A 17,658-nucleotide genomic window follows, 5' to 3' on the forward strand; every position below is an offset into this window, starting at 1 on the left:
GATGAGAGTTGAGTATCTGCACCTTGCGGTTTGGGTCGCGCGGCTGCCAAGGTGGCAGAGCGGGATCGGTCATAGGGATTGTAAGGAGTATAGGGAGTTTTTCCCTTCTTGGGCTTCTCCTGCTAGCTCTGTTGCTCTCATGTCAGTTCAGGAAACTGCTTTCTCTCCCTGGTGCTGCATCCTCTTTGGAGACTCCTGCCTTGATAACGGGAGTAGAGCAAGCGAGCTGAGGGAGCTCCCCTCTCGCTTGACTCTTTTCTTGTGGGATGAGAGTCAAGTGTTTGCACCTCTCAGTTCAGGCCCTTCGTTCGTGGTGTTGCAGGTTGGTAGAGTCGATGCAGGTGTTATCAAATGAGTCCGCCACCTCTGCTTTTCCTCCTTGCGGCTTGTGGCAAGTCAAATGTGGTGGCAGGTCAGGCCATTGGGTCTCTGCACACCATGGGATCTGCCCAATCTGCCCAATCTCCTCTCAGCAGTGCTGCCCGAGGGTGGTGTCTCAGCTTACGCTGATGTTGCTTTCTGCCTTCAAGGACCTTCAGGAGTTTTCCTACGGAAGAGTTCTCTAGCTTTTAGGCTTGGAGAGAGTGGACACAGTAAATGCCTGCTCGCTTCTCTAGGAGAACCCAGCTCAATGCTTACATCCTGCTTTTGGAGGGGCTTAAGCACAAAGTATGGACAAATGTTAAGAGCGTGAAGTTGCGGGGAGATTATGCGATCCGCTATCTTATCTTATTCTGTTGTTCAGCATTTTACTCTGGGGCTTAGGTCCAGAGGATGGACTGATGTTAATTGAAAGTGTGAAGTTGCGGTGAGATGAGGTGATCCGCTTTCTTATCTGGTCCAGAGCAATGCTGTTGTTTAGCATGCTCCTCTGATGTAAGACTGCTAAGGAACGCTAAGGCTGATGTAAGGCTGCTAAGGGACGTGGTGAAAAGATGTGGCCCCTTCACTTTAATAAGGTCCCCTTCCTCCAGCATATCTGGGGGTGTTAGGCAGAGGAGGTTTGATGGATTAAAAAGCTGGTGTTTTAAAGCACTTCCATCAGTTCCCCCTTCATCATATTCAGCAGAGAGCTGTTAGTGTAAACATTGTCTCAATGTTGGCATGCTTCCTAAAAGTTCTCAAGGAATGGGCAGGTTAATATAATGTAGAGGACTTTTGTAAAAGTCTCACTTATTATCTGTATCCCTCTCCAGAGTAGGAGGCGATAGTGCACGCTTCCTTGGTGAACTTGCAGTGATAATAGCGTCTGTAGGGTTGAGATTGACTGGGATTAAAGCACGGTTGTGCTCACTGACAGATATTCTTATGAGTCCAGATAGGTGAAACTGAATGTGGTCTCTGTTCACTCTTTCATAGGCTCACCTCTCAAGGCTTGGTTAGTATATTCATGGTTTAGAGCTGAACAGACGCTAGATGAGGTGGACTAAGCCACACGAAGTGGTCCACTCTCTCATCTGGTACCCTCCCCAATCTATCAGATCTATCAGGGGACCTATTATGCCCTTTTTTACAAGATGTAAGTCTCAGGTGTCATTTATATCATTTATTATAACATGCCCTAAATGCCCTTATTTGGGTGGAAGCAAAAACATTTTTAAATGCAAATGAGCATGAGCCCCCTTTCCAGAAGAGGGCCCTTTACAGCTCGTAGCGCTTTGGACACTCCGACAAAAATAAAACTGGAAAACCTTCCTCAGCAAATGTGTCAGAAATTGTCAGTACCGGTGCCCAGTTGGTGCGAGCGACTTCGTATTTCATCTCTGGCCTGGTTTGGCTGCTAAATGTAGTGCTATGGACTTGGCTGAGGCTATGTCTATATAGTCTTCCTCTTAGGTCTGCTCATTGGGGCTCTGGGCTGTCCTGTAGCTGCGGCTCGGACTGTTCTAATGCAAGAGTCTCTGTTTCATAAACGGCTGAGCATAGAGGCTTCAGGGTTTTCCTGTGCTGTCACAGGATGCGTCCGAATTGGTTGCTAATGCATTTAGGTTTCTCTGGGGTCGAGGCCCATTGAGGCCCAGTGCTTAAGTCTGACAAGGTTGTGATTGCTGCTGGTGACTTTCACAGTGCACAGGCAGGCATTGGTCAGCATTGCATAGTGGGTATTACATCCCCATAGATTCAGCTCCTGACGCAGCGTTAAGTTTCATTGAAAGGGAATGTCTTAGGGTTAGGAATGTAAGCTGGTTCCCTGAGAAGCATATTGATGCTGGGTTGCGTTCCCATGCTTAGGGTATGCCTGCCTTCAGAAAATTCAAATTTGATGACGTGTAAGGCAATCACCTTTTATACGCCTGGGCACTCCAGGTGATGTCATCAGCCCGCCGTCAGCCAATAAGATTGGTGTGAATTCACACGTGCTTTAGACACCAGGTTCCGCAGGATGTCTCCCCATTGTGTCAGCTACTGACAATGGGTCTCATTCATGAAACACGAGCAGAACAAATTTTTGTGTAAATCGTGTGTAAAGTAGTTCTGGCGTAAATTTTCGGATTCATTAAAATGTTCGTATTTTCCAAATGTTAGTTGGTACACAAGAAATCTACACCTGCTCCCCGCCACGCGTAAATAGTGCGCTTAACACCCGAACGTTTTGCTCATAAATAAGGCTGCATTTTAATTCACCTTAATCGGGTACATATTTACACAGCATTTTGAAAACATATATATAGTAATTACATACGTTTTTTCTTATTATGAGAGCCAGTATTAGCATCTGCGATGGTGGTCCTTCTCCAGTTTGAAAACTATTTTTCCGAAGTGAACTAATTCGTTTTTTGCTCTCAAGCTTAATGTCGAACCATTTTCTTCTCACTTCTGGGAATGTTCGATTAACAGATGAAACTCCATTAACTGCCTCTGTAATATGCTGCCAAGCTTCCTTTTTTTTAGGACCCGATACACCACTATGTACGCTTGAAAATAAAATGGTGTTTTGAATGAACTTCTGATAATAAAACTTGTCAGTCGGATTTAATGGGCGGGATTTATGGTAATTGAAAATGAGCGTGCACGGCCGTCCCATTTACGACTGATTGGAATTCATTAACACACACATTTCACTATCACATCTGACGTTTACAAAGTATTTGTGAATCAGGAGAAGAGTTTTCGGGAAGGTCTCTTTACGCGCAAATCACTTGCATATTTACGAATGTTTCATGAATGAGACCCAATGTGTCTCGTTCCCTTCTCGGGGAACCAGGTTTACGTAACCCTTTAAGTTACCTTCAAAAGTTGAACTCAGCCATGATGTTTCTCAGTTTGGTCTCATTTCTAATCACATCAATACTAATACTGTTACGGGTGTGGTGCAGGCAGATGAAGAGGCAGCAGTCAGCAGATCAAATTCAATAATCTTTACTAAATATAACTTAAAACAGGAATCCAGGAAACATTACCACACCAAATACAAACGTACCATACACAAACGAGAACCAACCAGGAGTGAGGGAGAACACAGGGTTTACATACAGAGAACAGATAGGGGAACAAGACACAGCTGGCGCAAATGAACTAGACACAGGTGAAGGAACTGAGAACTAACGAGGAGCGGGAAAACTGAGACACAGGAATAAACCAAATACACAATGAGGGGGGAAACTCGGGACACACATGTAACATAACGCCCCCTCCAAAAAGGCGCGTCCTCGCGCCGTATAACTTCAATAGGGGTGGGGGGGCGGGCGCCCTGGAGGCTGACGAGGGCGTGGCCTACCCTGAGCAGGAAGCCTCCAGGGCGGAGCAGGCTGGTCAGGGGGCCATGGCAGAGTAGGAGACCACCCCTCGGGCGGTCCCGGCGGAGAATCCCCTTCGGGCGGCCATGGCGGAGAATCCCCTTCGGGCGGCCATGGCGGAGAATCCCCTTCGGGCGGCCATGGCGGAGACGCACCTTCGGGCGGCCATGGCGGAGACGCACCTTCGGGCGGCCATGGCGGAGACGCACCTTCGGGCGGCCATGGCGGAGACGCACCTTCGGGCGGCCTATATCCCCCCCCCAAAATTTTCTTGGGGGGATTGCCAGGCTCAGAGACGTGCATAAGGACAGGCTTGGAAGGGCTGGACGGGACCAGCGGAGAAGGCTCTGTAGGGCTGGACGGGACCAGCGGAGAAGGCTCTGTAGGGCTGGACGGGACCAGCGGAGAAGGCTCTGCAGGGCTGACGTGGGGCGCTGGCTCGGCAGGCGTGACTTGTTCAGGCTCTGGCGGGCAGGCGACGTGAAGCTGCGGTGCAGGCTTGGCTGGGCTGGACGGAACCAGCGGTGCAGGCTTGGCTGGACGGAACCAGCGGTGAAGGCTTGGCTGGACGGAACTGAACCAGCGGTGAGGGCTTGGCTGGGCTGGACGGAACCAGCGGTGAAGACTTGGGGCTGACTGGGATCAGTGGCAGAAGCTCTGTGTCCCAGTCAATAAGCTCCTCCTCTTCCCCTGGACGGATGGTGAAGGGAGAACCACAGCTCGCCAATACCCACTCAACAAAGGCAGCGAAGTTCCCCCGAGGCCCATCTCCGGGCAGGCATACTTTGGTGTCAGCGTTGAGGCCTGCCCGGAAGAACACACAGAGGCTGGTGTCATCAAAATGAACTAGAGGTACCAAGTCTAAATACCTCTGTGTGTGGGCCTCGAGGGACTGATCCTCCTGGGACAGGAGAAGGATTTGGACTGCTGCATCCATCGATGTTAGGGTCGGTTCTTCTGTTACGGGTGTGGTGCAGGCAGATGAAGAGGCAGCAGTCAGCAGATCAAATTCAATAATCTTTACTAAATATAACTTAAAACAGGAATCCAGGAAACATTACCACACCAAATACAAACGTACCATACACAAACGAGAACCGACCAGGAGTGAGGGAGAACACAGGGTTTACATACACAGAGAACAGATAGGGGAACAAGACACAGCTGGGGCAAATGAACTAGACACAGGTGAAGGAACTGAGAACTAACGAGGAGAGGGAAAACTGAGACACAGGAATAAACCAAATACACAATGAGGGGGAAAACTCAGGACACACATGTAACAAATACAAGCTCAGCAACTAATATGTAAATATTATGTTCAATTGTATTTGTAAATGATCATAATGTCAGTCACTAAATGATCTTTGACATAATAAGAATAGATACAATTTGAATAAATACAATTTGTTTGATATTTTATAATTCAATGCAAAAACATTAGTCTTCGGTGTGGCTTAAAGGGTTAGTTCACCCAAAAATGAAAATTATGTCATTAATGACACCCTCATGTTATCCCAAGCCCGTAAGACCTATTTTCATCTTCGGAACACAGTTTAAGATATTTTAGATTTAGTCCGAGAGCTTTCTGTCCCTCCATTGAAAATGTATGTACGTCCTTGTCCAGAAAGGAAATAAAGACATCATCAAAGTAGTCCATGTGACATCAGTGGGTTAGTTAGTATGTTTTGAAGCATCGAAAATACATTTTGGTCCAAAAATAACAAAAACTACGACTTTATTCAGCATTGTATTGTCTTCCGGTTCTGTTATCGATTCGCGTTCAGTGACGCTGATGACGTAAGACGCTGATGACGTGTATCTGGTGCGCCCGAGCTTCGTTTACAGTCTGAGGGAGATGCACGCTGTAAACAAAACAATCTTCGCAAACATGTCTAAGGATTTCCACACAGAGGAAGACTTGCATTTTTTTGCCCAGCCATATTTATTTGAACCCGAATACACGGACGCACCAGACACACGTCAGCAGCGTCTTACGTCATCAGCGTCACTGAACGTGGATTGACAACACAACCGGAAGAGAATACAATGCTGAATAAAGTCGTAGTTTTTGTTATTTTTGGACCAAAATGTATTTTTGATGCTTCAAAACATTCTAACTAACCCACTGATGTCACATGGACTACTTTGCTAATGATGTCATTATTTCCTTTCTGGACAAGGACAGTATACCGTACATACATTTTTAATGGAGGGACAGAAAGCTCTCGGACTAAATCTAAAATGTCTTAAACTGTGTTCCGAAGATGAACGGAGGTCTTACGGGCTTGGGACATAATTTTCATTTTTGGGTGAACTAACCCTTTAAGTGTCCAATTCATTTTTTTTTATTTTTTTTTGCCACAGTGTAGGCTATTGAAAAATTCTTAAGCGAGAATAAAAATAACGTCCTTTCTGAACAGCAAACCATGGATGTAAAAGCCATTGAGTTGCAATCACACTGAGAGTGTGTAGGGTTTGTAGGGTTTTCTGTAAGGTAGGATTGAGGTCAGCAGTCCCATCCATCAGAGTCTGGCTGCTGGCACTGATGCGCGTCACCTGATGATTGACAGCAGGACTCCACCCCTCCCACTCCGAGTCTCACCATCCCACCGCATAAATATTGGCAGAAGATGTTTGAGACGTTCAACATAACACATCATGCTAGTGTCTTTCCTATTATTTTATCCCCGTAAATGTCAGAAAAAACTATTTTTAAGTCCGTTCAAAACACGACTCACTTCCCAGGTGAGCGGAGCCTCCGCGCGCGGTTGCCATGGAGCGGCAGCGGGTCACTGACGCGACCTCCACACACACACCGGAGGAGCGAGCGGAGCGCCAGACTTCAGTGAAGAAACACCATCACACACACAGACTCAAGCGCCGGTATGAAGTGCTGGAGACGCTGGGTACGGGCACGTACGGCAAAGTCAAGCGCGCGGTAGCGAGACAGTGTGGAAAAACGGTGAGCGACTATGTTCTTGTAGCTAGTTTTGATTTCACATGTCACTATCTATCTATCTATCTATCTATCTATCTATCTATCTATCTATCTATCTATCTATCTATCTATCTATCTATCTATCTATCTATCTATCTATCTATCTATCTATCTATCTATCTATCTATCTATCTATCTATTTTCCTCTTTACTCCATCAGCAATGCAATGCTTGGTGGTAAATTTACAAAAATTTGCCGTGCATAAAAAAAAAAGGAAATATCAGGGATTTAAAAAAAGTTGGTTTCCATAACTGTAAAAATCATGGACATAAAATCTTGAGGAATTATAGAAATATTCCTATATGCAATGATTACCAACCAGAGGAAACCCATGGAGTACTTAAGGATGTTTAGGGATTTTGATTGTGCTTTGTTAAACCTTGAAATGACTTTCATTATTATGATATAGGGTAAAATAGTTGCTTTAACAAATTCAGTTTTTAAGAAAGAATTAGGGCTTGGTTCACGATTTTTCATATACTTTATTTGATGAGATTGAAATTCAGCCATACAAAAACGGCAAATTGTTTTGCTTTTGTGAAGCATCCGATCTGGTTTCATGAATTTGTAAATAAGTCCACTAGCTGTTACAAGAGGGTCTTTATTTGAGAAAATGTCAATATGACATGTCAAAACAAGTGTCTCAGGTGTCTCAATAAAGGGAGAGGAGAACTCATCACTGATTTTTATCCACAGTATTGATTGTTTTTAATTTAAAATTGAATCATTATAATAATAGCAATTTTAATCATAATAATGCTAAATGATATCAGTTCTGGTTTTAGAGTTGATGAAGGCATACTTGAGCCTGTTGCTGAGATAATATATAAAGTATAAATGATGCCTTTCTATAAAATTATAATGATTTGACAAAAACGTATGCAGTGAAAATGAAGAGTTATGGAAATGTATTGACAAAAGTTCTGACAAAAACACTAAAGTATTACATTTTAAATATAACTGAAGTAAATTCACAAGTATGCAAAAATTAATCAAATCAATAAATGATTTAACTTGAAATGCTGGAGTATTCCCAAAAAATATGGCTTTAATGTTTTTTTTTCTTATTAGTTCCTAATAATGGCTAAATTTTATTGATCTATTTAATAAAAAAAATTATAATGACTTAATTTTTCTATTTTAAAAGAGTATCCAGGATGTCCTCTGACGTCAGTTCTGACAGCCTGTCTGTCATTCAACACAAATTTACTTAGCAATTCACCTCAGTTAATTACTCTTGGGGTCTTACTTTTGGGGTCATCCAATAGGTGCTGTGTGTGTGTGTGTGTCTACTGTAGTTAGACCTCATGTTAGCACACTTAATTAAATACTTATCACTCAGTCTGTCATTTAACAAAAACAAAGGAGATATTTCCCCTAGCCTGCTGTCTGCACTCTTTCACAGCCTGAAAACGTATGCGAGCGTTAATGGAAAAAACTGTCCAATCAGATTAGAGCAGCAGCTGAGCCTCTCTGTCACTCATCTGGACTCAGAGGTGAAGTATTCCGGAATCCAGGAGCCTTTGCATAGCTGGGATTCCTGCAGACAAACACTAACAGCATTCAGAGGGAGCCGGGTGCTGTGTGCATGTGTGACAGGGGAGCGAGGCGTCTCTCCACATCTCCAGATTAGGGTCAGAGGTGCTTGGCAGATTCCCAGATGCCACTGCCAGTGCCGTAATACAGACAGCAGGTTTCGGCCACCTCCGTTACAGTTTTTTCAGTGATAAAATCTCGATGTTCCACGCTAGAGACCCGGATGGGAGTGAGGTTTAGGGGGGTGAGTGTAACAGATGTAGGCCAGTAAGAGCTATGTATGTAAACCTCACTCCCCTGGCCTCTAAGAGGCGCGTTAAGAAGAGATGTATTCAAGATGATATTAATTGCGGTATTCCATGCTGGAGACTCCGGTTCGAATCCCGCTCAGGGGTAGGTTTCCCGAACAACAAAATAACTTGCTGCTTAACTACCATAGTGCAATGCATCGTTGAAGAAATCAACTAGCTAGTCACGACTGTTTCCCGAAACCATATTTTCGCAAATTGGTCAACCACGATGGTTAATGACCTCACACAGGTATTGGAGTAATAACTTCTTTTAATGAATCTGTTTGACATCGAATTAATGCTAGATGTTTTGCTATAAATTACAGACATGACATGTATTCGAAATAAAAGATCTAGATTGCACTGAATGTCAGCTCAAGATAAGGATTTATTGAGTGCACATGTCATGCAAACAAGAAACTGCTTCTGACCACAGGGTGAGAGCTGTCGTTCAGACCACACAACTTTGCGATTCTGTTTGTGAATGTTCGTTAGAACGATGGTTTCAGGAAACACAGACTCGTTGAACTATGCTGATAACGACAGAACTTGCGACCATAGTTGGCTAACGATGCTTTTGGGAAATGCTCCCCAGAACGGGTCGAGTAGGACTGTTATATTTGGTGCCGTGACCCGGATGGGAGTGAGGTTTAAGGGGGTGAGTGTAACGGACGTAGGCCAGTAAGAGCTGTGTATGTAAACCTCACTCCCCTGGCCTCAAGAGGCGCACTAAGAAGAAATGTATTCAAGTCAATATTAATTGCATTTTCCATGTTTTTTTTGAATAACTTAATAACTGAGCATCACATCATTGACCCATATTCTTACAGACATTCGTGTTTTGTTCAATGATGTGTTTGATTACAATGTGTCTGTTTGTGTTCTTCAGGTGGCTATTAAATCCATTAGAAAGGAGAGATTAAGGGATGATCTGGATAGGGCTCACATTCAGAGAGAAATTGAAATCACCGCCTCTCTTACGCACCCAAATATCATCCGTCTATACGAGGGTAAAACACAACAGTCTCACACTACGGATTTGTTTGTCATATGCAAAATGCTGAATCATAGAGATTAAGATACTCTCTCTTTCCAGATTAACCCAACAAATGATTCATGAAATGTGTGTGGATATGTTTTCAGTGTTTGAGAGCGGGGAGAGGATTGTGATGGTGATGGAGTATGCGAGTGGAGGTGAGCTTTATGAGTACATTCAGGAGAAACGGAGACTGTCAGAGGACGAGGCCAGACACTTCTTCAGACAGATCACCTCTGCTGTGCACTACTGCCATAAAGTAAACACATTTCTGTTCTTAAATTCTCATGGCATTCATTCTACATATGAGCAGTTTTTTCTTGAATAGGCATTTCAATCATGACAATTCTCTGGGTAGATTTAAACAGCATTTTATTGATATGAATGAAATGTATAGGCTTAGTCTGCTACGCTGCACACAGCTAATGCTAAAACATGCACACAAATACAGGCACTAGGATATGAGCTGCTGCAAGGAAAGTCGGGAGAACCGCCTAGCAGATTTAGGCAGGTGGTGCTGGGGATGGAGAGGGGCGAGGAAAATTATGTATTTCACCTAAAAATGCTACTAAATGTATCAAATGTGCACAGTCAACATTTCACTAGTCGAATGTACCTGAATGTAACATCTTTTAATAAACAACATTCAAATTATAGATGGAAGTTCAGGTCAGTTAAGCTGACAAATTTGTTATTAGTAACTTTTATTTCTTCTAAATACAGCCGAAACAAAACAACTTCCTGTTTATTATTGTATTCTAGATAACAGTGCTGGCAATGAGAAATGTTTGGCAATCTTAGTAATATTACGAAACTGAATAACACTCAAAATACTGCAAACAGAAATTAGTACTGTATACAAATTATATATTTATATACACTCACCTAAAGGATTATTAGGAACACCATACTAATACTGTGTTTGACCCCCTTTCGCCCTTCAGAACTGCCTTAATTCTACGTGGCATTGATTCAACAAGGTGCTGAAAGCATTCTTTAGAAATGTTGGCCCATATTGATAGGATAGCATCTTGCAGTTGATGGAGATTTGTGGGATGCACATCCAGGGCACGAAGCTCCCGTTCCACCACATCCCAAATATGCTCTATTGGGTTGAGATCTGGTGACTGTGGGGGCCATTTTAGTACAGTGAACTCATTGTCATGTTCAAGAAACCAATTTGAAATAATTCGAGCTTTGTGACATGGTGCATTATCCTGCTGGAAGTAGCCATCAGTAGGATGGGTACATGGTGGCCATATGGACATGGTCAGAAACAATGCTCAGGTAGGCCCGTGGCATTTAAACGATTCCCAATTGGCACTAATGGGCCTAAAGTGTGCCAAGAAAACATCCCCCACACCATTACACCACCACCACCAGCCTGCACAGTGGTAACAAGGCATGATGGATCCATGTTCTCATTCTGTTTACGCCAAATTATGACTCTACCATCTGAATGTCTCAACAGAAATCGAGACTCATCAGACCAGGCAACATTATTCCAGTCTTCAACTGTCCAATTTTGGTGAGCTCTTGCAAATTGTAGCCTCTTTTTCCTATTTGTAGTGGAGATGAGTGGTACCCGGTGGGGTCTTCTGCTGTTGTAGCCCATCCGCCTCAAGGTTGTGCGTGTTGTGGCTTCACAAATGCTTTGCTGCATACCTCGGTTGTAACGAGTGGTTATTTCAGTCAAAGTTGCTCTTCTATCAGCTTGAATCAGTCGGCCCATTCTCCTCTGACCTCTAGCATCAACAAGGCATTTTCGCCCACAGGACTGCCGCATACTGGATGTTTTTCCCTTTTCACACCATTCTTTGTAAACCCTAGAAATGGTTGTGCATGAAAATCCCAGTAACTGAGCAGATTGTGAAATACTCAGACCGGCCCGTCTGGCACCAACAACCATGCCACGCTCAAAATTGCTTAAATCACCTTTCTTTCCCATCCTGACATTCAGTTTGGAGTTCAGGAGATTGTCTTGACCAGGACCACACCCCTAAATGCATTGAAGCAACTGCCATGTGATTGGTTGATTAGATAATTGCAATAATGAGAAATTGAACAGGTGTTCCTAATAATCCTTTAGGTGAGTGTAGTATATGTAAATTGATTATATATAGCCTAGTATATTTTGTATTTATATTTAGTTATATTAAGTAGGAATTTCTATCTCAAAGCATTAAAATCAGCCTTGAAGTCAAAGATTTTTCAATATTAGGACTACACTGTAAACACATTACATTTGACAAAAAAATTGTAAATAGGATTTTTTACATTTATTTAAAAAACAAAATTAAGAAATCTCTTGTTATCCCTCAGAATGCTGTGGTTCATCGTGACCTCAAACTCGAGAATGTACTTCTGGACAAGGACTTAAATGTGAAGGTAAACAATTCAAGCCCAAACTGATTAATGAAGAACTGACATTATGTTTCATGCATTTTCATTTTTCATTCATTTTATCATCACATTACCGAAACTTACCGAAACTCAAACTTAATGCACTTGGAATTTTTTAAATCATAAGTACGGTGGACAAAATAAAAGAAACACTATGTAAAATAAAGACCCTATAGGATCAGGTAGAATTATGCTTAAATCATCTTCATTTTCTTCCTGGAATCTGTCAAACATGCCTTGAACTCTTTTATTGGACGTTGGTTCTTTCGCTTATTTTATTTCTGAGGGATGATGAAGTATTAATCGACTTGAACCCCAAACATCTCAATGAAGGTTTAAGGATGTGCAGATCTGGTGGCCATGGAATGCATTTGACTTCATCCTGGTGTTTACAAAATCACGCTTCAATTACTTTAGCACTGTTTATTGGAGCATCATCATCCTGGAATATGGGAACATTATAAGGGAACAATGTTTGCATTATTTTGCACAATAGAACAGCTTCATTCCTTGGTCATTACAAACCGTATAGAGCAATCATTGGATCAGATGACACTTGCTTAAACAAAATGCTTAAACCTCACGATGATTCATAGTTGGTAACAGACAGGTTTGAAGGCATCATTTGTCTCCATATGTTAACTGGATGTAGGAAATATGATGAAAGATGACTTTTATTCATTATTCGTTTTAATAGAGTCTGCCATGAACAGTTTTTGAGAGTCACAAATGTTTAATTTCACATGTAAGCACAATTTATGTCTAATTGCAAGAAATTCTGCATAAACCTTCATATCAAATTAATCATATTAATATGCTAATTAATCATAATATGATTAATGTCTGCAGCTCCATTTATAATTTTAATTCTACTTCAAAATCAACCACCTTTCATATGGACGTCTGCTATTTGTATCCACCCTGTGTGAATCAGAAATAGATGCTATTAAATAAATCGATGTAAGACACTCATTTTAATACAGAGTTGATTTATCTCTAATTGTTCTGTTTGTTTGTAGCTAGCTGACTTTGGCTTGTCCAACCGCTACACGAGAGGCCGCCGTCTGGACACTTTCTGCGGGAGTCCCCTGTATGCTTCACCAGAGATTGTCAACGGACTTCCATACCACGGCCCTGAGGTGTCGATCAGTCTCAACAGTTCGCTCACCCTTGTGAAAAGAAGTATACTAGCATACTTATAAAAAGAGTACTTATTACGGAAATGATATACTTTAAGAGAATACTGTTAATTGCAGTGAAATGAAAATGTATTATATACATTTATATTAAACGCAATTATTTAAAATTAAGAATGCTTTTTTGACCTACTTTAGTACATATTTATATGTAATTTCATAATTACTTCTATTGTCTTTCAAATATGGTTTAAAGTAGGGATGTCCCGATCAGGTTTTTTTGCCCTCGAGTCCGAGTCATTTGATTTTGAGTATCTACCGATACCGAGTCCCGATCCGATACTTATATAATAAATATAAAAAGAATAAAGAAGAGAGAAAAAACAGATCCAGGTTGTTCCTTATTTTTTATTTAATTCACCTTATTTTAACATCCAACAACTCTGTTAACAAACAGAGCACTTCTGTGAGGTAGCTTGAACAATCAAGTAATAAATAACATAAAATCTTCACTTTTGGACTTTAGTGCAACAGTAAATATAGAAAAAGTCTAATATAAAAACAAATAGCACCTCAACTTAAAATACCCGGCAGGCATGTAAACAAAAAATAAAAATGTTTGAATAGGCTAGTGTAGAAAAAATAATGAGAATATATATACATTAGGGGTGTAACAGTTCACAAAATTTGCGGTTCGATACGATACAGCAAAAAGAAAGAAATGCCAGAGAAATGTCCTATTTATTAAAAGAAAAACTATTTTTAAATAAGTTTGAGTTTTCATCTTGAAACTTTCAGGTTTATAAATGGGGGTCATCTTTGAAGGATGAACAAATAATGTTTTGGTAATCACATTAAAAATAACATTTAAATATATATTTATATAATATTTGAGTTTTGAAGTGCAACATTAAATCCATGTTCATTCACGGCACAATGTTTCTCCTGGTTCCCACGTCAGCGCTGTTTGATCTAATAGAGATCTACGGTTAATAACGGAGAAATGTGAATGCTTCTCACTAGATCTCGCAGCGATGTTATTACTTCAGTGGCGAATTCAAATGTTTTCTTCACTGGATCTCTTAGCACAGTGTCGCTTGATCTCGCGCTGCACAGATGTTGCTGGTCCAAACTGATAAATGGCCCGTAAAGCACAATATAATGAGAAGCGCAGTTTCGTTCCGCTACGTTTGCCATTTGATGTTGCGCAACGTTGTGGTGGTCGCGCCAGTGCGGATTTTGTCTGCAGGAAAAATGGTCCTATGAATCGTTCGGTTTGTATGCATACCGAACCGTAAGCCTCGTACCGAAACGGTTCAATAATTACGAATACATGTACCGTTACACCCCTAATTTACATATATCCGACTCCGAGTCCTGATCGGGAGGTAACGTCCGATTCCGATCGAGTCTGAAACCACGTGATCGGGCCCGATTTCCGATCGCGTGATCGGATCGGGACATCCCTAGTTTAAAGTGTGCTGCTTAATGTACTGACAAGCATTTATGGTAAATTAATTTTTACGTTATTTCTATTGAAATGTATTATGTTATGTACAATGTGTTTGGGATGCTCTGGATCGGCATATACGTCTCCCCCGAATCCCCCCAATACAGTAAAAGTGCACATTTTAGAGAGGCCTTTTCTTGTGGCCAGCCTAAGGCACACCTGTGCAATAATCATGCTGTCACACAGCTGTGAGGTGGATGGATTATCTCGGCAAAGGAGAAGTGCTCACTAACACAGATTTAGACACATTTGTGAACAATATTTGAGAGAAATAGGTCTTTTGTGTACATAGAAAAAGTCTTAGATCTTTCAGCTCATGAAAAATGCGGGGCAAATACAAGTGTTGCGTTTATAATTTTGTTCAGTGTATTTAAATATGTTTGTAATTGCAGATTTGTAATGACAAAGTTGCATTTTAAAATATTTACTTTAAATGTAACAGTGCAAGTACTTTACACGTGCTTTAGTTTGTTAGTCAACACATCAAAATAAGTACTTCTTTAAAACACAACAAAAGATTTTTAAAACATGATTTAAAATATACTTTAAATTAGTGCACTTTTTAAAAGTGAAAATTCTGAAAAAGTGAAAATGTCGTTCCAAACCCGTAAGACTTTCGTTCATCTTCTGAAGACAAATGAAGATATTTTAGATATGAAAGTATGAGAGATTTCTGTCTCTCCATTGATAGTCTATGCAACTACAATTTCAAGCCCCAGAAAGGTAGTAAAGACATCATGAAAGGAATCCATGACTCCAGTGGTTTAACCTCAATTTTATGAAGTGATGCAGGTGTTTTGTTTGCTTAAAAAAACAAAGTATTTTAATCTCCAACGTGCTTCTTATTCACAAGGGCATTTAACACTTGAAATCCCACTGTTTGTACAGTAACACGTCATAAATGATTCTGCATGTGCTCCTCTTGTGTCCCAGGTGGACTGTTGGTCTCTTGGTGTGCTGTTATATGCTCTGGTTTACGGCTCCATGCCTTTTGATGGCACAAGTTACAGCATCCTTAAAGAGCAGATCCGCCAGGGACGACACAAGACACCTGATATCCCATCGGGTGAGATTCAAACACTTCCATATATCTGCTCTCCATCATGAGTGAGAATTTACCGTGACTCTTTCCATTCTTCTTACAGAGGCCTGTTCATTGATTGGATGGATGCTCACAGTAAAAGTAGAGGACAGAGCCACTGTGGAAGACATAACCAACCATTGGTGGCTAAACCGAAACTGTCCCAACTTCCCAGATGCTTCATTCTCAGGAGTTACAGAGAGTAAACCATGTGCTTCTACGCTACCGAGAAAGAAACATAAGGAAAGAACATTCAGCGGCTCTTTTCTGCAGTCACCTCTTGAAGCTTCTTCCCACAACCAGAACATGAAACTGCCAAAGAAGGGCATCCTGAAGAAGCTCTACCATCAGGTTGAACACACATCTCTCTCTGAGCACTCAGACGGGTCTGTCTGGGACTGCCGGGAACAGTAAGGCAGACACTAGCGAAGATGTGGAAGGAAATGGGACAGATACCGGGAGAAATAGAGAAATAACGGAGAGTTCTTATTAAGTTTCTCCAATCACATCGGCTCCTACATGGTCACACGGTTTCAGCAAAACCAGCCAAGAGTCTGATGGAGGTGGACAGCAGGAGGTGGAGTTTAAGATCAAGATCTCCCTGTGGAAAACACACGAGTCTACAGGACTACAGTTTTCCCCAGAATAGCTATTTAGATCATTCACACTGACTATAAATGTATGAATTCAACCACAGAATATAGGTCAAGGTTTACAATAAGGTTCAATAAAGGAATTGTTCACTTCAAAATGAAAACTCTGTCATCATTTACTCACCCTCAAGTTGTTTCAAACCTGTATGAGTTTCTTTCTTCTGCTGAACACGGAGGAAGATATTTTGAAGAATGTCGGTAACCAAACAGTTGATGGTCCCCATTGACTTCCATAGTAGGAAAAAATACTATGCAATAAAATAAAATAAAAAACTATAAAATGTCTTCTTTTGTGTTCAGCAGAAGAAAGAAATTCACAAAGGTTTGAAACAACTTGAGGGAGAGTAGATGATGACAGATTTTTCATTTTGAAGTGTTACACACCCAAATCTTACCTTACATTTTGACTTTGTCACAACAGTCGAACATGCAGCAGAATAACTCGGAAATACCCGAGGCATTACAGCTTCTAAGATAATGTGTACTGTGTAATTGCTAATAACCCAGGTCGATTAGTTTATTTGCCTCAAAGGAAGTTAAAGCAGCCATGAATCCACTAATCCCAGCCCAGAAGAACAGAAGGCTTTGTCCAGAGCTACAGTCGTGCCATTCTCAGTTTGTTCTGGCATACAAAACTGGCAAGAGTTTGAGGGCATGTTCATTATAAACTTTATGCTCTCTGGCCCTCGTTGGCTTTCTCACGTGAAGAGAAAACACGCTGTTTAGACTCGACGCCAGACTGATTAGCATGACACAGTAGCATTAGTATTAAAATCTCAGTTAAGCAGCAGTGTTTAGTCTTGTGTGGCCTATTAAAAGAATAGTTCACTTACAAATGAAAATTCTGTCATCATTTACTCGCTCTCAAGTTGTTTCAAACCTGTATGAATTTTCTTTTGCTTTTATTGAACTCAATGGAAGATATTTTGAAGAATGTCAGTAACCAGACAGTTGATGGACCCCATTGACGTCTTCCGTAGTAGGAAAAAAAAATACTATGGAAGTCAATGGGGTCCAACAACTGTTGGGTTACCGACATTCTTCAAAATATCTTCCATTGAGTTCAGCAGAAGAAAGAAACTCATACAGGTTTGAGACAACTTGAAGGTTAGTAAATGATGACAGAGTTTTCATTTTTGTCTGAACTATTCCTTTTAGTGGATAGTTTTCTCCTTTATTCCACATATTGTATGACTGAAGGTAAATGTGCAGTATTTGTAAAACACTCATTATTTTGAGGATCTGATTACAAGAACTGTACTGAACACCAACAC

General features: G+C 41.3%; 1 protein-coding gene across 1 annotated transcript; it reads left to right on the forward strand.

Moving 5' to 3' along the window:
- Positions 1–6,463: 6,463 nt before the first annotated feature.
- Positions 6,464–16,145, forward strand: LOC130070801 (NUAK family SNF1-like kinase 1). Its single transcript, XM_056235325.1, has 7 exons — positions 6,464–6,702; positions 9,455–9,575; positions 9,709–9,860; positions 11,924–11,989; positions 13,024–13,143; positions 15,584–15,716; positions 15,796–16,145. The coding sequence occupies exons 1-7, from the start codon at positions 6,514–6,516 to the stop codon at positions 16,143–16,145; spliced, it is 1,131 nt and encodes a 376-aa protein (XP_056091300.1). The 5' UTR covers positions 6,464–6,513.
- Positions 16,146–17,658: the final 1,513 nt, after the last annotated feature.

This window comes from Rhinichthys klamathensis, unplaced genomic scaffold (assembly GCF_029890125.1).
Source record: "Rhinichthys klamathensis goyatoka isolate OS25496 unplaced genomic scaffold, OSU_Roscu_1.1 h1tg000419l_1, whole genome shotgun sequence".
In the NCBI taxonomy this organism is placed as follows: domain Eukaryota; kingdom Metazoa; phylum Chordata; class Actinopteri; order Cypriniformes; family Leuciscidae; genus Rhinichthys; species Rhinichthys klamathensis.